Raw genomic sequence first — 27,500 nt, 5'->3', positions numbered from 1 at the left:
CAACCAAACTAGAAATCCTAAAGGAAAATCTAATTAGTAGGTTACTTTCAGAGGTCACAGCAAGATGATATCAAATGAACGTCATTTATCAGATTATCCTCATTTAAACTGATTTCTCCACCACTGTCCTGCAATCCTGTGAAACACCTCTTTGATGGATCTCATGAGTTTGTGTCCAGGAAACAACACAAAAACTCTCAGAAAGAGCGTGAGAGATTGAGGCACATTTTCCTTCCTGCTCTGATACAGCAGCTTTACTAATGTGCTTTCTCCGGTGTTATATAGAAAAATGTCCAATGATTGAATGTACTGCACTGCAACAAAATGCTTTTCTTACTTAGCATTTTTGTCTTGTTGTTTCCAGTCAAAATATCTAAAGATTATTAAATCAAAATGCATTTACTAGAAGAAAAACTCTGGGTTTATATAAGAAATTTAAATTTAGATTTATAAACTAGATGTCGCCTCAGGGGTTCTAAGCATGCGTCAAAACCGCCGCCATCTTGGAACAGGGCTCTTGTCATAGGAAGTAGCTGGGTAACGCTGAATTCATGGATGATGCCGGACTTTTGTGCTGCGTATAAATGTTCACACGAACGAAATCTAAAAATCAGACAGCAAGGAATTACATTTCATAAGAATGTGATATTTTGTACATTTTTTCAAATTTCTCTAGTAAGGGGTGTACAGTTAAAGACCCAGAACCAGATATGAAGAATGAAGACCCAGAGTCAGAATTATAAAAAATTAAAGAAAATATTTACTGAAGATAGTTTGCAGTTTCATCAGCAGAAGTCATCTTCAATACTCGCACAGGAGTTCGTAGGCCGCCCCGCTTACAGTTACAAAGATCACAGCAGTTATACCATTTCCAAGGTCTAAGCTACGTCATTGCTTACAGGTTGAATGATTCTCATTGGCTAAGAAACATTAAGAGCCTAAACAATATAACACATGTGAGGAGATAGGGGTGCCTATCGCCATTAGTCAAGATAGTTGTCGTCCACTCATTAGATTTAGGTCTGTGGTGGCCTCGCAGGTTAGAGAAGGGCGCCGGAGTGTCTGGTCCGAACGTCCAGAACCTACATAGAACGTCATACGCACACACACACACACACACATAACAGACACTAGCAAATAACAGCTCCCATCAAGGCTGAAGAGAGTCTGAGCTCCTTATTATCAGTTAAGTATACCAAAACATAATGCTAAAACATTCACTCATTTGGGAGAAAAACAGATCACTGGCATTTACTCCGAAGGAAGGAAATATACTGGAAAGAATACATTTTAATACAACAATTAAAGTTCGATATAGTAACGCTCAATATAGCTTGACCATATGTCCAGCGAAGAATCATATGTGTCCACGCTGCCTTTAGGACCCTCTACTGATACCAGAGAAAGAGACAAACGGCCTTGTGGGTTACGTGGCCTTCGTGTCCTGCGTGTACTGCGTGCAATCTCAAAGTAAGATTGGAATGCACCTAAAAGAAACTGGTTACTTACATCACATGCATTGAAGACAATATAATTTCACAAGCACAAAGATCATAAAAAATATTATGTGATAATGAATATATTTGATTATTGATTTTTATAAAGGAAGTATATACATTCAAAAGGATATGATTATAGATGTATTTGAAGAGGCAAGGGATTTTGACCAACCCTTCACTCTGGACTCAATGATAAATACATGTCTGCCCGTTGGAACGAACCAAAAAAACTAGAAAATCGCATTCATGGCTGTAAATCTTCATTTATGGTTTTATTTCCGTTAGAGCTTTTCCTACATTGTCGCTGATGCATTAAAGAGGAGGCGCTCCACTGTTCCATGATGGCGGCTCTATTGACGCATTCGTTCCAATGAACTGCCGTAGCCAAGGCGACATCTAGTGTATATATCTATGCCGACCAGGTTAGGTTCACAGAGTAAGTTACCATGGTAACTGATACCCCTGTTTCAGAAACGGGCTTGACTAACTCTGCTTTCTCGGGTTTGACACACTTCCCATTCTGAAACGGAAAACCCAGAGTTTGCCTCATTTCAGGATTAACATACTCAGAGTTTTCACATAAACAGGCCCCTGGTCAGTGGCGTATGTATGTATCCCAGTTAAAAATATAAACACTCATGAAATGAATATAAACACTCACGCTGCGTTCCAGACGAGGATATGCCAAATATCCCAAATCAAATGTCCCACTTTAGACCTCGACGAGATCCCGCCAGTCACACGTGATATCGTGTTTTTGTGTCAATTATGGCAAAAAAATAAAAAAACCTACATACATTGCGTTTTTGAAAACGTAGGTATTATTAGGCTAAATAAACGTTTTGACGTCAATTGACGCTTCTCGCTGAGGTTGATCGATGGTGTCGTGAGTTCACATGTCGAATGTCCGATGTTCCAGAAAAATACAAATTCCGAGCTGTCTGCAACACAGCATTATAATGGACTTACCATGAATCAGGGTGAGACAAAACACATTTACGAAGAAGGGTTAGGCTAATGATGTATTGACTCATTATTTAAATTTGATTCATTTTGAACGAAAAAAGTTAGTGTACACTGTAAAAAATTACATGATCAATAAGTTATGATAACTTGCTTTTAAATTGCCTTTTAACTCATCGAAATAAGTTAAGCAGTTTCAACCCTAAGATTCAAATAATTCAACAAGTCAGTTTAATGTAATTTAAGTTGAAATTACTTAAAATCCAAGCTGATTGTACTTTTATATTGTAATATGACTGTATATTTTAAGGCATGAAGAATATTTTTTTATTTTGGTGATCAAAGATGAGATTTAAGAAAAATATTTACTACAGGGGGACTTTAAGTAAATTAAGCATAATCTAATTGGCCGTCAAGTCATTTCAACTTAAATTACATTAAACTGACTTCAAATTGAAACTTGTATAACTTATAAAGAAAGTTGAAATTGCTTTAATTATACTGGTGATGAGTTCATTTCTTTTGTGGGATTTCCGTTGCTCTGAGATGCAGATGAGCAACTTCATTGAACCCAGAGACCATTATAGAAATATGTTATAAAAATGTAAAACAATATCCGTTTGCTGACTGACCCTAACCACACTTACGAGAGTATTTAGGTGGAGGCCTGAAATCTGTGCAGTTTTGAGTCAGTAGTGTAAACGGGACCCCCCCACCCCCCCCATTACCATGGTAAAGTGACACTTATCTCATCTCAACGCCACTCATTTCAAGTCATTAGAAAGAAATCATTGATGTAAAAAGAAATGACTGGTGATTTGAGTCCAGCGTCTGTTAGATTTATGATCTGTGTGATGAATAATCATGACACTGCATTTCTCAGTCATTACAAATATAGTGTTTCTTGAGATTTGACTTTTAGAGCAAGACAATTATAGTTCTGAAAAGCACAATAAAAACTCCAGCGACCGCTTTTGTTTTGTTTTTTCAAAATATGTACAACTTTATTACAAAGATTATGTATTGACATTTCAACAAAGCTTAAAAATTTGGTATAAAAATAACACTGGTGAAAATACTGCACAGTTCTCGTGTGCAAGAAGCATTTTGGTGCATGTTGAGCATATATAAAGAAAAGTCGACTAATAAATGAATGAAGCACCGTTTTAATAGTTGAATGTTAAATTCTTGCATAATTGGCATTATGAAGCTGTTTCTATGGTCGTATTCAGTGCAACTCGTATAACACACTGTAAGCTTTCATTATTTCTTTCTCAAAAGGACACTTTATGATAGTATTGCAACATAAACAGTATTTGGTGGAAATATTTGATCCGTGTTTGTTGAACAGCTGGTGCTGAAAAGAAGGTGAAAGTTTGAGGGTTTAATGTCTGTCATTATCGGCCAATTGTACAGTTCTTCCAGTTCATGGATGTCAGATCTGTGTTTAATCTTGTTCTGAGTTAAAGTGCAGTCCCAGATAATTCTGACATAGAAAACCATAAAAGCCGCGTGAATGATCCATACGCTAACCAGTCCTGAACTAACCCTAGATTAACTGTGAATGTTGGTCAAATCCTAGACTGTAAATACTTATTATATTTTCTTTTGAAATATTTAATATTTCTATACCTGTGGTCGTCTCATGTATATATTTAATGAGTATGAGGTCATATTTCAATCTAAAATCAAACGGAAAAACATTGTATATATAATATAAAAATCAGGCCAACTTTTAGAACCATTAAGATTTTTGCATTGTGACATTTTTGTAAAGTTTTTATAATGCAATTATTTTTTACAATTTTATATCAGCATAATTTAAAGCATTACAAAATGTTGCATTACAATAATAAAGTTGAGATTATATATATATATATATATATATAGTTTGTGATATCAGATTGATATAAAAAATAATATAATTATCATAATGCAATTATTTTTTACATTTTTATATCAGCATATATAGTTTGTTAGAATTTCCGATTGATACAAAAAAAACATATAATATAATTTATGTAATGCAATTATTTGTTACCTTTTTATATCAGCAAAGGCAGTACAAATACCGTGTATGGATTTCTTTTAGTAAAGATGAGATTTTATATATATTGTTATTTTTTATATAGTTTGTTCAGATTGGTATAAAAAAATAATGATAATATAATTTTCCCCTTACAGTAATGCTAATTTAATGCCAGTGAGAAAACTCTTGATGGTCCTAAAAACAGGCATAATTTTTAATGCAACATATAATTTCATATTAAATTGCATTTGGTGCAAAAATGACCAATTCTTGGCAGTTTTCCTTAGATCATTAATTCTTGGTGTTTATTTAATATTGAGTAATTTCTTCTGCGCGTTCTGCCTCCCGCAGTCATTTCCTGCTCTGGATTGTGGCGATGAATAAACGTGCGTGTTCATTTATATATTTGTCTTTGGTTGATGGTGTTTTGTTCTCAGTTCACAGGCACTGAACACTAAAGAGGACGCGAGCGTCAGTCAATGAATGTGTGTTTTTCACATCTTTGGTAAACCCTGGTGAAGTGTGTCTCGTCTCACTCCGTCATGTCTTCCTGTTTCTCACTTCTGGAGGCTTGTTCCTCTCTTTCTCCATCATAGGTGTGCTTTCTGAGGGAGTTTTCCTCTTCCTCCTCGTCTCTGAACTCCAGCGCCGTTCCCTCCATGCTTGAGTCGCTGAGGAAGACGGGTCCCTCGGGATCCTCGGGAACGGCCCCGTCCGGGTCACTGTCTCGACTGCAGAAAGCGTAGCGGTGGTTCATGTGCTGAGAGTACGAGCCCGAGTGAGAGAAGCGTTTGCCACACTTGTCGCACTGATACGGTTTTTCTCCCGAGTGCAAACGACTGTGTTCGATTAAATGATGCTTGTGTTTAAAGGCCTTCTTACAGGTTTGACACTCGTGAGGTCGCTTCCCTACAGGGGGGAAAACAAAGTGCAGTTAGACTCCTGTATATTTCTCTGTGTATGCATATATATACTTAAAAATACTGTATATACATATATATATATATACTTAAAAATACTGTGTGTGTATATGCATATATATACCTGAAAATACTGTATATATATATATATACTTAAAAATACTGTGTGTATATGCATATATATACCTGAAAATACTGTATATATATATATATATATATACTTAAAAATACTGTGTGTATATGCATATATATACCTGAAAATACTGTATATATATATATATACTTAAAAATACTGTGTGTATATGCATATATATACCTGAAAATACTGTATATATATATATATATATATACTTAAAAATACTGTGTGTATATGCATATATATACACACACACACACAGTATTTTTAAGTATTGTGTACATAAATACTTTAGAAAACTATTCTTTTTTTTCTAGAAAACTACGTTTTTTATTATATATATATATATATAAATAGTATATGATAAAAATTCCATAAAATACTTTAAATAAAAACATATAGGATATTTTAGAATCAAAATGTTGTGTGTATATATATGAAATGTAATATATTTATTATATTATATAATTTAATATATGATTAAATATATAATCTATCATATACAAATTATTTAATATATACAATTGAATTGACTATATATAAATACTTCAAAATTCTATATACATATTTTATAAATACTGTATATTACTGAGTATTTTTATATTAAAATGACTAAACTACATATAATAATTTCAGTTCATATATATTCATTTACTTAAGAATGCTATATTGTTTTTCTTAAAGTAGTATATATTTTAAAGTATATATATAAAATAAATTATATTATATATGTATATATAAAAAACATATAAATAATATATTTATATATAATATATATTACATATATATATACAGTATATATATATAATACATATTATTTAACATATTTATAAATACTATATATTTTTACTTATTTTAAGTATTATATTTAATTATATTTAATATTTTTAGTTTATATTATATTCATTAACTTAAGATACTTAAGAATACCATATTTTTTACCTAAAGTTTTATGTATTTTATATATTATAAAGTATTAATATTAAAATATTATATAAATTATATATAAATACTTATTTCAAATATATCTATATATATATATATTTATATGTATATATAAAATATTTCACAGTATATAATTCAGTTTTGACATTATTCATCCTTATTGACTTCCATTCTCTGCATTTCATTCATTCATTTTATGCAAAAGAGCCTGAAGATTCAGCTAAACATCTCATTTTACGCTTCTGTTAGTCATGAGAATAAATGCTGACACATTCGTCTGAAGTAAACCTGTAACTCGTGATGTGCAGATGTTAGATGTGTGCACATAATGAATGTCAGTACCCGTGTGCTCATATTTATGTCGCAGTAGAGAGCTGCTCTTCTGGAAGGTTTTGTCACAGATATCGCAGGCGTACAATCCTTCCTCTGTCTTCCTCAGTCTCTTCCTCCCGGAGCCGATCTCTCCATCCATCCCATCCTCCATCAGACACAGAAACTCCGAAGCGCCGCGATTCATGGCTTCAGTCTGGAGCCGAGAGAAGGAAAGATGAGTGTTATTTAAAGTTGGGGTACTCGAACTCGGACTCGGACTCCAGTCCAATTTTGAATGAACTCGGACTTGTCACGCACTCGGATGAATTTGTACTCGGACTTGGCACGGACTCGGACATTTTAGACTCGGAAAAATGTCCGAGTCCAGTCGAGTCCGGGCACTAGAGGACACAATATTATTCAGAAACGAAACCAAACTACTTGTGTCGTTTCGGCGTTGAGCATTAGCCAATCACAGACATGTATATTAAGCGCATGAAAACAGTGGCAAATCAGAGGCATTTTAGAGTCAACATGTGGAGAATTCGCTTAAAATGTCTGTTCAGAATCAGCACAAGCTTTATCCTTTCGCAAATCCCCTCATAAACAAAGTCTTGACGTGATATAAATGAGAGATTCACTGTGCAGTGTGGACACTTCAGTGTTTATGACGAGAGTTTTAGGGAGAGTGCAGAACGCGGTAAGTGATGGCTTAAACGGAGCGCTATCGACAATCTAAATAATAGTTTTGTTTTTCGTGCTTCTAGAGGACCAGTGGTTACGTTCACACTGTAAATTATAAAGAGTGATAAATGCATTTAAATGTGGGAGTGAATCCGCTAAATTTGAGTCCTGTGAGTCTTGAAATTGCGATGATTGACATAGCAACCATAGCAACATGAGAAAGTGATAACCATAGCAGCATTTTGGTGTCTAATAATTTAATGATTTTTGTTACATTTACACTTTAGTCATAAGTTTACATACACCTTTCAAAATCTCCAAAATGGAATTTTTATTTATTTATTAATAAGTAGGATCATAAAAACATTGTTTCTATTTAGTACTGCACTGAAAAAGCTTTTTCACATAACAGATGTTTAATAGCCTAGTCCACAAGACAAAATACCAACACAAAATACAAGACAAATTACTTGATTGTAAAAATCATTTAATTTATCTTGTATTTTGTGTTTGTATCCACAACTGTTTTTTTTTGTTTTTTTGTAATGGTTGTTCATGAGGAAAAATCCTCCAGCTCCTGCTTTTCCAGCATCTTCTGCATATACAATCTATGATTGTGAGATCCATCTTTTCGCACTGGTGACAATGAGGGACTCAAACACAACTATTACACACCCTGCAAACACTTAGTGATGCTCAAGAAGTCCATTAAGGATGAAACTGGATGTAAATTGTTCTTATTTTGTTGATCATTTATATTAATTTAGTCCTGCCCTTCAGAGGCTAAAAAAGATATTAGCATGTAAAACAAAATAAGAAAACTTTAAACATCACCATTTGCTCAAAAGTTTCCCCCTGGCTCTTAATGCATCGTGTTGCATTCTTGAGCGTTACCTTGCAGATTCTGAAAGATGTACAATAGGTAAACGTATGACTTTGACTATACATTGCAATCATGTTGTAAGGTTTAAAATATTAATTTAAGAGCTCAGTGTTGAGACCTTTCGCCGGAATTTGATTGACAGGCGATCTGACCAATCATAATGCAGATACCGCCAAACAAACCAAATCAGTTAGTAGATTAAAGTCAGTGGACTTGAACTTGAAAAATTGTGTGTTTTGATATCTTTTTGCAGTTCTGATTTTCATTCATGTTTAATTTGTGCTATAACTAAGAGATTATCAGTTCATGTGCTGCTTGAACTGAGGCCTACACATTAAAGCACCACAAAACAGGAGTTATTGTTTGAATTTCAGAATAATTATAAAAATGTAAAAGATGAGACTATATTTCATACCAAATGTAGGCTGCTCTGTCTTGTATGTTCCTCTTTGCTCCGCAATATATTTTTCACTGTGTGAGAACATTTGGAGTGAGAGCGGAACGGCTTGTCGGACGTAGCAACAGTAACTAAGAGGGGCGGGTCTTTGTGAAAGGTCAATTTCAAATCATTTAAATCTTTGTGGACTCAGCCGGACTCGACTCGGACTCGGACGTTAAGGACTCGGACTCAAGTCCGACTCGGGCCTCTTTGGACTCGGACTCGATTGTTAAGGACTTGGACTTGACTCGGACTCGACAAAGGTGGACTCGGACCCAACACTAGTGTTATTATAAAGCCACAAAAATCATTCATTTCTAGTTTCATTTAGACATCATTATTGTAGATTCAAATGCATATGAGAGTGCATTAGGCAGTATGGCGTATATTTCAGGACACTTTTTTTTTGCAATCCACTCAACAGTAAATATTTACGATTTTAGTGCCACATTTACATTTAATCATTTAGCCGTCGCTTTTATTCAAAAACACTTTGTGAAACTAATAAAAGGACAATAATATGCAAGTGCTGTGACCCTTCACAGTTTAGTCTAACTATATATGTTAAAATAAATAGATATAGAGTAGAAGAGAAGAAAAACGAGAGTGTTAGTATTAATGGATCAAGAGTTGCACGATTAATCGCATCCAAAATAAAGGTTTGTGTTTTATATAATATATGTGTGTCTACTGTGTATAATTATTTTGTATATATAAATACACACACATGCATGTATATATTTAAGAAATATTTTCAATGTATATACTGTATATATATTTATACATAATTTATATTATATATAAATATTTTATATATGAAACACATTTTTACATATAATATTCCATGCTTTTTATCAATTAATATGAGCCCATAAAACCTGCATGTGTGATAAATAAATAATTTAAAAAAAAGTAAAAATGCAGGATAACATTACATTGCAAATTCAGTGTGGAATTAGTTATTGTAATTTTATTTAATGTCTTTTGTCTCACTATGTGGTCAATAAGGGCCTACAGCTGGTCAAAACTATGCAAAATAACATTAGCTTAACATGTTTAGATTTATTCATTTAGCAGATGCACAGTATATTTTTTATTGTTATGCTCGATCCAATAAGACAACGTTTCTTTCTACATTTTAGATGTGAAGTATCTGAGTTTTGTGACCGTGTCTGCAGTGAAACGGTGTCGTGACGAGTGCTGATGATGTCAGTGTGCAGGCGTGTGGAAACCAACACGCGTTCTTGTTGCCCTTTGACATCATGAGGGGGAATTTCCCTCCGCCGCGTGTTTGTTTACAGCTTAACCAGAGGAAGCTCATCAAAACTGCAAGATCAGAGGACAGCGTCCATGCAGCTGTTGCAGTACGACATGCTCCTGTGTGTGTGTGTGTGTCTGTGTCTGTGTTTGAGTGTGTGCGCATGTGTGTGTGTGTGTGTGTGTGTGTGTGTGTGTGTGTTTGAGTGTGTGCGCATGTGTGTGTGTGTGTGTGTGTGTGTTTGAGTGTGTGCGCATGTGTGTGTGCGTCTGTGTGTGTCTGTGTTTGAGTGTGAATGTGTGTGTGTGTGTGTGTGTGTGTGTGTGTGTGTGTGTGTGTGTGTGTGTGTGTGTGTGTGTGAGTGTGTGTGTGTGTGTCTGTGTTTGAGTGTGTGTCTGTGTGTGTGTGTGCGCATGTGTGTGTGCTTGTGTGTGCGTCTGTGTGTGTGTGCGTATGTGTGTGCGTATGTGTGTGTGTGTGTGTTTATATGTGCATGTGTGTGTGAGTGAGAATGGTTTTGTGTGTAAATGTTTCATATTCTCCTTTTATGACTAAGAGTGTAAAATCAGTCTTTCTCATTCTAATATCACTTAATTTGATTCCTGAGTACTAGTATTTTCAAAGAAAATTTAATAAATCTGATATTATATTAATTTAACACACACACATACACACATATATATATATATATACAATTAATTTATGCTTTTTATTTGTGACACTTGCTAATTTAATGAAATGTGTTAAAATACTCAATAATAACCGTTGTTATGTTCAGGAGTTTATTCAGATCATTAACTGTAAATACTACAGAAAACATGAAATCAAATCTTTTATGGCTTTTAGTCCATTTCTCACGGGTTTAAGACCGTCTGGATGCGAGTGCACATATTCTTAGCAGATAAAGTGAATTATATTATCCTCCAGCTCTAATCTGCTAAATGCGACTATTAGGCATAAAGATATTAAGATGATATAAACATTAACATCACAATTTTCTGTAAAGCTGCTTTTAATCAACGTGTATTGTAAAAGAGCTATACAAAAAATCAAATTTAAAAGTATTCCATGAAAATAAACTGGAAAATACTTCATGCACTCAGGGGTGTATTATTGTTCACTTTAAATTTATGATGAATGTCATATTTTTATATTTTATTATACATATTTAGACCAAATTTTTGTTATGTTGAATATCATTCTTATTTTTATATTTTATTATACACATTTAGAACAAATTTTTGTTAAAATGAATATCATATTTTTATTTGTATATTTTATCATACATATTTAGATGTATAATGTACATATAATTTTTTATTGTATTGAATATCTTATTTTTATATTTTTATGGATATTTTAGAATACATTTTTGTTATGCTGAATGTCATATATTTATTTTTATATTGAATTATGCATATTTAATTAGAATACATTTTTATTAGGCTGAATGTCATATTTGTATATTTTATTATACAAATTTAAAAAAAACATTATTGTATTGAATATCTTATTTTTATATTTTATTATACATATTTAGAATACGTTTTTGTTATAATGAAGATGATTTTTATTTTCATATTTTATTACATATATGTAAAATACATTTAGTTATAATAAATATAATATTGTTTTACTTTATTGTACTTTTTTTTAAATACGATGAACATAAAATTTGTATTTGTATATTTTAATATACATAGAATACATTTTTGTTATGATAAATATTATACATTTTTAACATTTTCTTATACATATTTAGATTTTTTTAATTAAAAATATATTTTAGTTATGCTGAATATAATTTTTTTTTTTTTGCGTTGCTGCAGTCGGTGTCTGATTAAATGTGCATTATATACCTGTAGGCCTTTATGAGTGTTTGCTCTTACCATGATCGAATGTCTTTCATGCTGGATTCTCTTCAGCATTGACTCTGGCTCCGCCTCCACCATATACGCCACTGGAGACAGGAAACCTGGGCTTGGTGTTGGTGGCGTGAGAGGAAGTGATGTCAGACCGTTGTGTCCTGGGATCATGTGATTGAAGAGAGGGTAGCTGTTGAATATCGTGCTGCTAAACAGTGGCGATGGGGTATAAGCCCCGCCCACCTGCTGCTGGGAGGGCGCAGTCAATCTCTTAAACACGGTCTCGCCGTTGCGCCATTCTCGTGGCGGTGAGTAACCGTTACAAGTTCTGGTCTCTCTTTGCACGGCGGATGTCGAATGAGATTTAGGGATGGATAAGTCTAAAGGTTCGCTCTGAATATGATAGGTTGGTTGACGCGGCGATGTGTTGATTGACAGATCCAGATAAGTTGGCGAGCCATACCGGAGGTGCTTGCGTTCGGGTAACGTGGGTGACGTCGGGCCGCCTTCTTCTCCCAGCCAGTGTTTGTGCGGGGAATCTTGCGCTATTTGCAATGGTGTCGGTAAAGGCACAAGGATTTGCTGCGGGACCGAATGCCAAGACGTGCGCTGTGGTGACGACAGGATATTACACGCTGTTGATCTCTCGTTTTTCCGTGCCTCGTCTCCCACTTCCCGACGGAGCATCTCCCGAAGGAGGTGTTCGAATTTACTATGCGACTGAAGCAACGGTAGTAACGTTGTACCTTTAAACACACCCGTTCTCACGGGCAAATCATCCGCGGGATCCCACGTCCGGCTCAAAGCGGGACCGGTGGACTCCAATGGGTACTTTCCCCGGCTGCAGTTTCTCCCGCCGACCACAGGGGGTGACGTGGACGATGGGAAGACAGGCGTCAAGTACGCGTGATGGGAGTGTCCGTTACAATGAGCTGCGTTCCCGCTGAGGCACTTCTTGCTGCTGAGGTGTGAACTATAGGATCCCGAGTGACTGAAGCGCTTCTTACAGTTCGAGCACTCGTACGGCTTCTCACCTGTGGACACAGAGATTCAGTCGATAACTTTATCCCTTAAAACTCATCTTTGATAATCAGAATGACTTATTTTAATGTTAACTAATAAAAATGATTTCTTTATGCCTTAAAATAGCATGAATGTAACTCGACACCCCTTGCTTCATTTAGTGTACGCGGATTCATGAATATGCAAATGAGCCCCGTGTCGATAACTTAATCCCTTAAAACTCATCTTTGATAACCAAAATGACACATTTAAATGTTTTTTCCTGTGAAAATAATTTCTTCATGCCTTAAAATAGCTTGAATGTAACTCAACACCATTGCAGGTGCATGAATATGCAAATGAGCCCCGCCTCCACTCACTCACCCACTCCATCTCGGATTACCTGGAAATATTGGTCTAATTTAGCCGAATATGTTTAAATATATTTGAAACAGAAACTGATTCATAAGAAGAGAAAGAGTGAATCATACAGGCTCTTCTACAAGAATATTAATGCGCTCTCTACAACGTTGGACTCTTGACAGTTATTATGATTAATCATTGGCTTGACTACATTATCAAACAGCTAGTAATCTGTTGATAATGTAACACAAAACATGTGATACAGGTTGACTTTAATTGTATCTGATTGGTGTATTTTTATTCTTATGCATGTTTTTATCGTAATTTTTTGTTAATTATTAGCTTTATTCAGCATCATAATGGTTTTAGAAGTATATGTAGAGGAATTCATTGAATCTCATGACAAAAAGTATGACACATAAGTCATGATTACGACAAAACTTACAAAGTGAAATTATAACAAAAAGTCATAATTTTTATATTGCGTCAACAACTTTTTATATAATATATTCCTATCTTTTTATGCCATTATTTTGACTGTCATGCTTATAATTTACCAAAACTTGATTTTTTTCTGAAAGGTTTGCTTTTCTTATGTTGCGGAAATGGGCTTATTTTACTCCAAAACCCAAAAATATATGTTTTGAATTATGTGAATAATATATATATAATAGGATAATTATTATACATAAATAAATGTATTAGTTTATTAGCTATATATTTTTGTATTATAATTTTTTAAAATATATATTTTATATAATTTTCTCTCTCTCTCTCTCTCTCTCTCTCTCTCTCTCTCTATATATATATATATATATATATATATATATATATATATATATATATGCTAAAAAAAATGTGTCCAGATAATTTTCATTTTCATTACTATAAAAATATTTTTCCCCTACATTACTACATCAATAAGAATTTTATAAATGTTGAAGTATTTAGCATATAAATAGTTCCCTAAAAAATAATGTCAAGGCAGAGAAGTCCTGGTAAAATATTTATTTTCTTCATGCACAATGTAAATTTCGGTGATATATGACATTTGCTGGTTGTGTTTCTTACCACTGTGAATGCGCAGGTGCTCTTTGAGGTGATGCTTGTATTTAAAGGCCTTTCCACACTGATTACACTTGAACTTCCTGCTCTCCATACTGGCCTCAGACAAGGAATTCTGGGACATACATGAAATCATGAGCAGTTGGCACACGTCTGGATCCGTGTTAATGGTACTGCATGTGTGTGTGTGTGTGTGTGTGTGTGACGTACCTTCTCGTGCGAGTGAGCATGGAGAGTCAGGTGTTGCTCCATCTGAGACTGGTACGGTGTACTGAACTCACAGAGAGGACACACACTGTCTCCGGTGTCCCGGGCCGGGCAGATCCTCAGGTGATCCCTCAGAGACGTCTCGCGCTGGCAGTACGGGCACGTCTGGGGGGCGTCACGGTTTAGCGGCCCACCGTCTGCACACCCACAAGAGAGATTATCTGATTAATCTGATTAATTGCAAGAAAAATATTCATATTTAACATGTTACAAAGTAAAATTTTAGCTTCCGGCAGACGAACATACACAGTCCACTTACGCCTAAAGCGCAATTTATGACGTCAGAATTAGCATAGTGTGTCATGGCGTAGTGTTAATATCAGCAGTGCGTCGTATTACTCGCATAAGTTGCGCTTAGATTTAAGTCGAATCCGTATGTTCGTTTGGCCGGAAGCTAGTTATTTTAGTTAATAAAGCTTTAAATATTCATATTTTCTTACACAAATGCATCGCTTCGCTTCAGAAGGCCTTTATTAACCCCTCGGAGCCTGTAGAGTTCATTTATGATGGATACATGCACTTTTATGATGGATAGATTCACTTTTATGATGGATAGATGCACTTTTATTAAGGATAGATGCACTTTTATGAAGGATACATGCACTTTTATGATGGATAGATGCACTTTTATGATGGATAGATGCACTTTTATGAAGGATAGATGCACTTTTAGGAAGGATAGATGCACTTTTATGAAGGATAGAGTCACTTTTATGATGGACAGATGCGCTTTTATGAAGGATAGATGCACTTTTATGATGGATAGAGTCACTTTTATGAAGGATAGATGTGCTTTTATGAAGGATAGAGTCACTTTTATGATGGATAGATGCACTTTTATGAAGGATAGATGTGCTTTTATGAAGGATAGAGTCACTTTTATGAAGAATAGATGCACTTTTATGAAGGATAGATGCACTTTTATGATGGATAGAGTCACTTTTATGATGGATAGATGCACTTTTATGAAGGATAGAGTCACTTTTATGAAGGATAGATGCACTTTTATGAAGGATAGAGTCACTTTTATGAAGGATAGATGCACTTTTATGATGGATAGATGCACTTTTATGATGGACAGGTGCACTTTTATGGACTTCAAAACAGAAACGGACATTGACTGCCATTATAAACACTTTTTTTTATATAACTCTGATTGTATTCGTCTGAGAGAAGAATGTCATAAACACCTAGAATGACTTCAGGGTGAGTAAATCATGGGCTAATTTTCATTTTTGGGTGAACTATCCCTTTAAGCTCCCTGTATGGACCCTGTCTCACATAAACTGCAGGTGATGCTAGTGTACCTTTTCCCTCAGGTGAGTCGTGTTCTCCCGGTGACCAGACCGGAGACATGTCGTCCTGAACGCCGTCTAAGTGATACGAGTTCACGGATCCGTTGTGTTTCTGTGTGTGAATCGGAATGAGCAGGTTCGACACTTTCCTCAGCTGAACCACAGAGTCGTAATGAGGCACATCATCCATCACATGAGCGTCAGTCTGACCTGAGACACACACACACACACACACACACACACACACTCAGATCAACGTCAGGAATAACAGGTTTAAAAGATACGGAGAACTTTCTTGATAACAGGTTTAATGACATGTTATCAAGAATTAATAATGAATTTTGATAGCAAAAAGAACCCTGATCATGTAAACGCAACAAAACAACATACAACAAAATGTATAAAGTAAACAAAAGTGCAAAAGAACAGTAATAAATAATAATAATAATAAAGTATCAGAACCTTTTCAACAAGATATCATTTCTGGGCTGACATGTTTCAGTCCAGATTAAAATAATTGTGACATAAAAAGTTGACTTAAAAGTTAAAAATTAAAAAATGTCATAATTATGTAATATTTCTGACATTTTATGTCACAGATTTAACCTAGTATCTCATAGTTTCAACTTTTTATGTCATAATTCTGACTTTTTATGTCATGCTTATGATTTACCAAAGCATGTTTTTTTCCTTATACGGTGAAAATGGGTTTGCATAAATTTTACTCCAAAATCAAAAGCAAAGTATTTTGAATAAAGATTATAATTATTATTTATTGCCTTAATATATATATATATATATATATATATATATATATATATATATATATATATATATATATATATATATATATATATATATATATATAATTATGTGTGTGTGTGTGACCCTGGATCACAAAACCAGTCACATGTCGCACGGGTATATTTGTGGCAATAGCTTTTTCTTTTATGCCAAAAATCATTAGGATATTAAGTAAAGATCATGTTCAATGAAGATATTTTGTAAATGTCTTACTGTAAATACATAAAACATTTATTTTTGTGAGTGAATGCAGCACAATCGCGAATGTGCATAAATGCACAACTTTAAAGGCAATTTTCTCAATGTTTTTTTAATAATTTATTATTAATATTTTCATGACAGTACATTTAACCCCCTAGAAATAAATGAATGGTAGTTTAAAAACTTAAATACTGTTTTGTACTTGTTTAGTTCACGACGTCACAGTTCTCTGTCTTCATAACAGCCTGTTGTCATTAATTCCCATCAGAGATGTTGTGTTTGTGAGGTTGTGCGACTGAAGGAACGCTTAAACTTGTTTGAAAATCGCTCGAATGTTGCAGAAATTCTGCATTGAAACCAACAAAACTGAAACACAGTCGTGATGGCAGCGTGTCCTCAAATGTTTGCAGATGTTGGTCTCAGTCGCTGTAAACGCTGCTATAGACGAACTGCAGCGTTTGATCTCGTCTGATGTGAGGAAATATTAAGACGGTTGATGAGCGCAGCAGTTTTGTGTTTCTGCATTTCTGTCACGAATATCGTCAGAATCACGGAGGCGGTGGAAATGAGAGTCATTACAGCGATGATGATGATGATAATTACTCTTTTTTAAATGTGTCATGTCATATAGTGTGATGATTACACACAGGAAACTGACACGAATGTAGGCCATTGCTGGTCTTTGACAGTTTTGAAAAATTTAATTAAAAAAAATTCTACAAACAGTTCAAGATGGAGAAAAACACTTAAAACTGGGTCTTAATGTCACTTAAGGCTGAATGGATTTGTATTCAAAACACAATATATTATGATCATATACATATAAATTATTTTGCATGTTTAATTTTTGTACATAGTACAGACCCGTTTAAAGATGAGGAAAAGACTGTTTAAAATTGCCATTATACAAATATGTTTTTTTAAACTTAATATTTGACATTGTTGTCACATGACATCATTATTGACATACATTGTTTATATTTTGCATTTAAAAATTGTGTCAGACTCATTTAAGGGTGAGAAAAACACTATAATTTATATATATATATATATATATATATATATATATATATATACAGATAAGTGTGTGTGTGTATGTGTGTGTTTTTAAACTTGATATTTGACATTGTTGTCACATGACATCATTATTGACATACATTGTACAAAATTAAAAATGCAAAATATGCAAAAATATGCAACATTTTGACATTGTGACAACAATGTCAAATATCAAGTTTAAACACACACACACACACACACACACACACACACACACACACACACACACACACACACACACACATATATATATATTAAAGTGTTTTTCTCACCCTCTATACAAAAATTAAAAATGCAAACGAACTCAAGGGTGAGAAAAACACTTTAATATTTATATATATATATATATGTGTGTGTGTGTGTGTGTGTGTGTGTGTGTGTGTGTGTGTGTGTGTGTGTGTGTGTGTGTGTGTGTGTGTGTGTGTGTGTGTGTGTGTTTAAACTTGATATTTGACATTGTTGTCACATGACATCATTATTGACATACATTGTTTTTATTCTGCATTTTTAATTTTTGTCCAGATTTATTCAAGGGTAAGAAAAAACACTTAAATTTTTCTTCAAAAGTTTTTTTAAATCGCCATTATTATTATTTTTTTACTTGATATTTGAACTTTAGAACTAACTTTACTAACTTTACTTAGTGTACTACTTACTGAATCCTGCAATTAATATGTCCACTACAAAATAATATGAAGCCGTATGAAACATCTCAGACTGCAGTTACTCTGTTGCATGTGTGTGGCATCCAAATGTTTTTATTGTTATCTAGCATTTTTAATGTGTGTAAACAAAGTTTTGGTCCGATCAAATAAAGGGTTTTGAGAAAGTTTTCATACATTTTTAGGTCTGTAATTGTTCTTGATGTTTCTTTACAGGTTCTTCAGATCTTTTATTCTGGAGTATAAAAAGTTCAAAAGATTCTCGAGGAACAACAGACTGTAAACGGTTTTAATTGAAGGCTTTATTTGGCCGGAGACTCACTGAACGCGCTGAGGTCGCAGCGCTCGGGGTGTGTGTTCGTGACGTCACGAGGGGGGTTCTCCGTGTGGATCCAGTTCTCCGGAGCCGGACTCCCGGGATCCGTTCCCTCGCTTACTTTATCCTGAGCGTCTCTGCTGTCCTGAACCTCCATTCCCCAAACACTGCCCTCATCCTCTCCTTCAGAACCCAGACAGCGCTCGCCCTCTCCTGCACACACACAACACACAACATCAGCACACACAACACCACACAACACACAACATCAGCACACACAAACACTGCCCTCATCCTCTCCTTCAGAACCCAGACAGCGCTCGCCCTCTCCTGCACACACACAACACACAACATCAGCACACACAACACCACACAACACACAACATCAGCACACACAAACACTGCCCTCATCCTCTCCTTCAGAACCCAGACAGCGCTCGCCCTCTCCTGCACACACACAACACACAACATCAGCACACACAACACCACACAACACACAACATCAGCACACACAAACACTGCCCTCATCCTCTCCTTCAGAACCCAGACAGCGCTCGCCCTCTCCTGCACACACACAACACACAACATCAGCACACACAACACCACACAACACACAACATCAGCACACACAAACACTGCCCTCATCCTCTCCTTCAGAACCCAGACAGCGCTCGCCCTCTCCTGCACACACACAACACACAACATCAGCACACACAACACCACACAACACACAACATCAACACACACAAACACTGCCCTCATCCTCTCCTTCAGAACCCAGACAGCGCTCGCCCTCTCCTGCACACACACAACACACAACATCAGCACACACAACACCACACACAATACACACAACACCACACAACACACAACATCAACACACACAAACACTGCCCTCATCCTCTCCTTCAGAACCCAGACAGCGCTCGCCCTCTCCTGCACACACACAACACACAACATCAGCACACACAACACCACACAACACACAACATCAACACACACAAACACTGCCCTCATCCTCTCCTTCAGAACCCAGACAGCGCTCGCCCTCTCCTGCACACACACAACACACAACATCAGCACACACAACACCACACAACACACAACATCAACACACACAAACACTGCCCTCATCCTCTCCTTCAGAACCCAGACAGCGCTCGCCCTCTCCTGCACACACACAACACACAACATCAGCACACACAACACCACACAACACACAACACCACACACAACACACAACATCAGCACACACAACACCACACACAACACACAACATCAGCACACACAACACCACACACAATACACACAACACCACACAACACACAACATCAACACACACAAACACTGCCCTCATCCTCTCCTTCAGAACCCAGACAGCGCTCGCCCTCTCCTGCACACACACAACACACAACATCAACACACACAACACCACACAACACACAACATCAACACACACAAACACTGCCCTCATCCTCTCCTTCAGAACCCAGACAGCGCTCGCCCTCTCCTGCACACACACAACACAACATCAGCACACACAACACACAACATCAACACACAACATCAGCAAACACAACACCACACACAACACACACACACACACACACAAACACTGCCCTCATCCTCTCCTTCAGAACCCAGACAGCGCTCGCCCTCTCCTGCACACACACAACACACAACATCAGCACACACAACACCACACAACACACAACATCAGCACACACAAACACTGCCCTCATCCTCTCCTTCAGAACCCAGACAGCGCTCGCCCTCTCCTGCACACACACAACACACAACATCAACACACACAACACCACACACAACACACAACATCAGCACACACAAACACTGCCCTCATCCTCTCCTTCAGAACCCAGACAGCGCTCGCCCTCTCCTGCACACACACAACACACAACATCAACACACACAACACCACACAACACACACACACACAAACACTGCCCTCATCCTCTCCTTCAGAACCCAGACAGCGCTCGCCCTCTCCTGCACACACACAACACACAACATCAACACACAACACCACACAACACACACACACACAAACACTGCCCTCATCCTCTCCTTCAGAACCCAGACAGCGCTCGCCCTCTCCTGCACACACACAACACACAACATCAACACACAACACCACACAACACACACACACACAAACACTGCCCTCATCCTCTCCTTCAGAACCCAGACAGCGCTCGCCCTCTCCTGCACACACACAACACACAACATCAACACACAACACCACACAACACACACACACACAAACACTGCCCTCATCCTCTCCTTCAGAACCCAGACAGCGCTCGCCCTCTCCTGCACACACACACAACACACAACATCAACACACAACACCACACAACACACACACACACAAACACTGCCCTCATCCTCTCCTTCAGAACCCAGACAGCGCTCGCCCTCTCCTGCACACACACAACACACAACATCAGCACACACAACACCACACACAACACACAACATCAACACACACAAACACTGCCCTCATCCTCTCCTTCAGAACCCAGACAGCGCTCGCCCTCTCCTGCACACACACAACACACAACATCAGCACACACAACACCACACAACACACACAACACCACACACAACATCAGCACACACAACACCACACACAATACACACAACACCACACAACACACAACATCAACACACACAAACACTGCCCTCATCCTCTCCTTCAGAACCCAGACAGCGCTCGCCCTCTCCTGCACACACACAACACACAACATCAGCACACACAACACCACACAACACACAACATCAGCACACACAAACACTGCCCTCATCCTCTCCTTCAGAACCCAGACAGCGCTCGCCCTCTCCTGCACACACACAACACACAACATCAGCACACACAACACCACACAACACACACAACACCACACACAACACACAACATCAGCACACACAACACCACACACAACACACACAACACCACACAACACACAACATCAACACACACAAACACTGCCCTCATCCTCTCCTTCAGAACCCAGACAGCGCTCGCCCTCTCCTGCACACACACAACACACAACATCAGCACACACAACACCACACAACATCACACACAACACCACACAACACACACACACACACACACACAAACACTGCCCTCATCCTCTCCTTCAGAACCCAGACAGCGCTCGCCCTCTCCTGCACACACACAACACACAACATCAGCACACACAACACCACACAACATCACACACAACACCACACAACACACACACACACACACACACAAACACTGCCCTCATCCTCTCCTTCAGAACCCAGACAGCGCTCGCCCTCTCCTGCACACACACAACACACAACATCAACACACACAACACCACACAACATCACACACAACACCACACAACACACACACACACACACACAAACACTGCCCTCATCCTCTCCTTCAGAACCCAGACAGCGCTCGCCCTCTCCTGCACACACACAACACACAACATCAGCACACACAACACCACACAACACACAACATCAGCACACACAAACACTGCCCTCATCCTCTCCTTCAGAACCCAGACAGCGCTCGCCCTCTCCTGCACACACACAACACACAACATCAGCACACACAACACCACACAACACACAACATCAGCACACACAAACACTGCCCTCATCCTCTCCTTCAGAACCCAGACAGCGCTCGCCCTCTCCTGCACACACACAACACACAACATCAGCACACACAACACCACACAACACACACAACACCACACACAACACACAATATCAGCACACACAACACCACACACAACACACACAACACCACACAACATCAGCACACACAAACACTGCCCTCATCCTCTCCTTCAGAACCCAGACAGCGCTCGCCCTCTCCTGCACACACAAAACACACAACATCAGCACACACAACACCACACAACACACAACATCAGCACACACAAACACTGCCCTCATCCTCTCCTTCAGAACCCAGACAGCGCTCGCCCTCTCCTGCACACACACAACACACAACATCAACACACACAACACCACACACAACACACAACATCAGCACACACAACACCACACAACACACAACATCAACACACACAAACACTGCCCTCATCCTCTCCTTCAGAACCCAGACAGCGCTCGCCCTCTCCTGCACACACACAACACACAACATCAACACACACAACACCACACACAACACACAACATCAGCACACACAACACCACACAACACACAACATCAACACACACAAACACTGCCCTCATCCTCTCCTTCAGAACCCAGACAGCGCTCGCCCTCTCCTGCACACACACAACACACAACATCAACACACACAACACCACACACAACACACAACATCAGCACACACAACACCACACAACACACAACATCAACACACACAAACACTGCCCTCATCCTCTCCTTCAGAACCCAGACAGCGCTCGCCCTCTCCTGCACACACACAACACACAACATCAGCACACACAACACCACACAACACACAACATCAACACACACAAACACTGCCCTCATCCTCTCCTTCAGAACCCAGACAGCGCTCGCCCTCTCCTGCACACACACAACACACAACATCAACACACACAACACCACACACAACACACAACATCAGCACACACAACACCACACAACACACAACATCAACACACACAAACACTGCCCTCATCCTCTCCTTCAGAACCCAGACAGCGCTCGCCCTCTCCTGCACACACACAACACACAACATCAACACACACAACACCACACACAACACACAACATCAGCACACACAACACCACACAACACACAACATCAACACACACAAACACTGCCCTCATCCTCTCCTTCAGAACCCAGACAGCGCTCGCCCTCTCCTGCACACACACAACACACAACATCAACACACACAACACCACACACAACACACAACATCAGCACACACAACACCACACAACACACAACATCAACACACACAAACACTGCCCTCATCCTCTCCTTCAGAACCCAGACAGCGCTCGCCCTCTCCTGCACACACACAACACACAACATCAACACACACAACACCACACACAACACACAACATCAGCACACACAACACCACACAACACACAACATCAACACACACAAACACTGCCCTCATCCTCTCCTTCAGAACCCAGACAGCGCTCGCCCTCTCCTGCACACACACAACACACAACATCAGCACACACAACACCACACAACACACAACATCAGCACACACAAACACTGCCCTCATCCTCTCCTTCAGAACCCAGACAGCGCTCGCCCTCTCCTGCACAAAACACCACACAACAGAACAGAACACACAACATCAGCACTGAGAACACACAACATCAGCACAGAGCACACACATTAGCACTGAGAACACACAACATAAGCACAGAGAACACACAACATCAGCACTGAGAATACACACAACATCAGCACAGAGAACACAACATCAGAACTGAGAATACACACAACATCAGCACAGAGAACACAACATCAGAGAACACACAACATCAGAGAACACACAACATCAGAGAACACACAACATCAGAGAACACACAACATCAGCACAGAGAACACACAACATCAGAGAACACACAACATCAGCACAGAGAACACACAACATCAGCACCGAGAACACATAACATCAGAGAACACACAACATCAGCACTGAGAACACACAACATCAGCACAGAGAACACACAACATCAGCACTGAGAACACACAACATCAGCACAGAGAACACACATCAGCACAGAGAACACACAACCTTAGAGAACACACAACATCAGCACTGAGAACACACAACATCAGCACTGAGAACACACAACATCAGCACTGAGAACACACACAACATAAGAGAAAACACAACATCAGCACAGAGAACACACAACATCAGAGAACACACAACATCAACACTGAGAATACACACAACATCAGCACAGAGAACACACAACATCAGCACAGAGAACACACAACATCAGCACTTAGAACACACAACATCAGCACTGAAAACACACAACATCAGCACAGAGAAAACACACAACATCAGCACTGAAAACACACACAACATCAGCAGTGAGAACACACAACATTAGAGAACACACAACATCAGCACTGAGAACACAACATCAGCACAGAGAACACACAACATCAGCACTGAAAACACACACAACATCAGCACTGAAAACACACAACATCAGCACTGAGAACACACAACATTAGAGAACACACAACATCAGCACTGAAAACACAACATCAGCACTGAGAACACACAACATCAGCACTGAAAACACACAACATCAGAAAACACACAACATCAGCACTGAGAACACACACAACATCAGCACAGAGAACACACAACATCAGAGAACACACAACATCAGCACTGAGAACACAACATCAGCACAGAGAACACACAACATCAGCACTGAAAACACAACATCAGCACTGAGAACACACAACATCAGCACTGAGAACACACACCATCAACACTGAGAACACACAACATCAGCACAGAGAACACACAACATCAGCACAGAGAACACACAACATCAGCACTGAGAACACACACCATCAACACTGAGAACACACAACATCAGCACAGAGAACACACAACATCAGCACAGAGAACACACAACATCAGCACTGAGAACACACAACATCAGCACTGAGAACACACACCATCAACACAGAGAACACACAACATCAGCACAGAGAACACACACAACATCAGCACTGAGAACACACAACACCAGCACTGAGAACACACAACATCAGCACTGAGAACACACAACATCAGCACTGAGAACACACACAACATCAGAGAGCACACACCATCAGCACTGAGAACACACAACATCAGCACTGAGAACACACAACATCAGCACTGAGAACACACAACATCAGAGAACACACAACATCAGCACTGAGAACACACAACATCAGCACAGAGAACACACAACATCAGCACTGAAAACACAATATCAGCACTGAGAACACACAACATCAGAGAACACACACAACATCACCACTGAGAACACACACAACATCAGCACTGAGAACACACAACATCAGAGAACACACAACATCAGCACAGAGAACACACACAACATCAGCACTCAGAACACACAACATCAGAGAACACACAACATCAGCACTGAGAAAAAACACAACATCAGCACAGAGAACACACAACATCAGCACAGAGAACACACAACATCAGCACAGAGAACACACACAACATCAGCACAGAGAACACACAACATCAACACAGAGAACACACACAACATCAGCACAGAGAACACACAACATCAGCACAGAGAACACACAACATCAGCACAGAGAACACACACAACATCAGAGAACACACAACATCAGCACTGAGAACACACAACATCAGCACAGAGAACACACAACATCAGCACTGAGATTACACAACATCAGCACAGAGAACACACACAACATCAGCACAGAGAACACACACAACATCAGCACTGAGAACACACACAACATCAGCACAGAGAACACACAACATCAGCACAGAGAACACACACAACATCAGCACAGAGAACACACACAACATCAGCACAGAGAACACACACAACATCAGCACTGAGAACACACAACATCAGCACTGAGAACACACACAACATAAGAGAAAACACAACATCAGCACAGAGAACACACAACATCAGAGAACACACAACATCAACACTGAGAATACACACAACATCAGCACAGAGAACACACAACATCAGCACAGAGAACACACAACATCAGCACTGAGAACACACAACATCAGCACTGAGATTACACAACATCAGCACAGAGAACACACACAACATCAGCACAGAGAACACACAACATCAGCACTGAGAACACACAACATCAGCACTGAGAACACACAACATTAGAGAACACACAACATCAGCACTGAGAACACACAACATTAGAGAACACACAACATCAGCACAGAGAACACACAACATCAGCACAGAGAACACACACAACATCAGCACTGAGAACACACAACATCAGCACTGAGAACACACAACATTAGAGAACACACAACATCAGCACTGAGAACACACAACATCAGCACTGAGAACACACAACATCAGAGAACACACACAACATCAGCACAGAGAACACACAACATCAGCACAGAGAACACACACAACATCAGCACAGAGAACACACAACATCAGCACAGAGAACACACAACATCAGCACTGAGAACACACAACATCAGCACTGAGAACACACAACATCAGAGAACACACACAACATCAGCACAGAGAACACACAACATCAGCACTGAGAACACACAACATCAGCACTGAGAACACACAACATCAGAGAACACACAACATCAGCACAGAGAACACACAACATCAGAGAACACACACAACATCAGCACAGAGAACACACAACATCAGCACTGAGAACACACAACATCAGCACAGAGAACACACAACATCAGCACAGAGAACACACAACATCAACACTGAGAACACAC

General features: G+C 38.7%; 1 protein-coding gene across 1 annotated transcript in view; it reads right to left on the bottom strand.

Moving 5' to 3' along the window:
* Positions 1 to 4,902: 4,902 nt before the first annotated feature.
* LOC143740645 (zinc finger E-box-binding homeobox protein zag-1-like) overlaps positions 4,903 to 27,500 on the bottom strand; it is a 56,948-nt gene continuing 34,350 nt past the window's right edge. The window contains exons 2-8 of the mRNA XM_077232652.1: positions 18,974 to 19,180; positions 15,938 to 16,135; positions 14,574 to 14,767; positions 14,370 to 14,478; positions 11,958 to 12,967; positions 6,835 to 7,018; positions 4,903 to 5,400 (exon numbers count right to left, since the gene is read on the bottom strand). Coding sequence (XP_077088767.1) covers positions 5,024 to 5,400; positions 6,835 to 7,018; positions 11,958 to 12,967; positions 14,370 to 14,478; positions 14,574 to 14,767; positions 15,938 to 16,135; positions 18,974 to 19,180 — 2,279 coding nt within the window. The 3' untranslated portion in view covers positions 4,903 to 5,023. The remainder of the gene's footprint in view (positions 5,401 to 6,834; positions 7,019 to 11,957; positions 12,968 to 14,369; positions 14,479 to 14,573; positions 14,768 to 15,937; positions 16,136 to 18,973; positions 19,181 to 27,500) is intronic.

This window comes from Siphateles boraxobius, unplaced genomic scaffold (assembly GCF_051911475.1).
Source record: "Siphateles boraxobius isolate OS27281-9 unplaced genomic scaffold, OSU_SipBor_1 179, whole genome shotgun sequence".
Lineage (NCBI taxonomy): Eukaryota > Metazoa > Chordata > Actinopteri > Cypriniformes > Leuciscidae > Siphateles > Siphateles boraxobius.
This window is presented reverse-complemented; position numbering and strand designations above follow the sequence as displayed.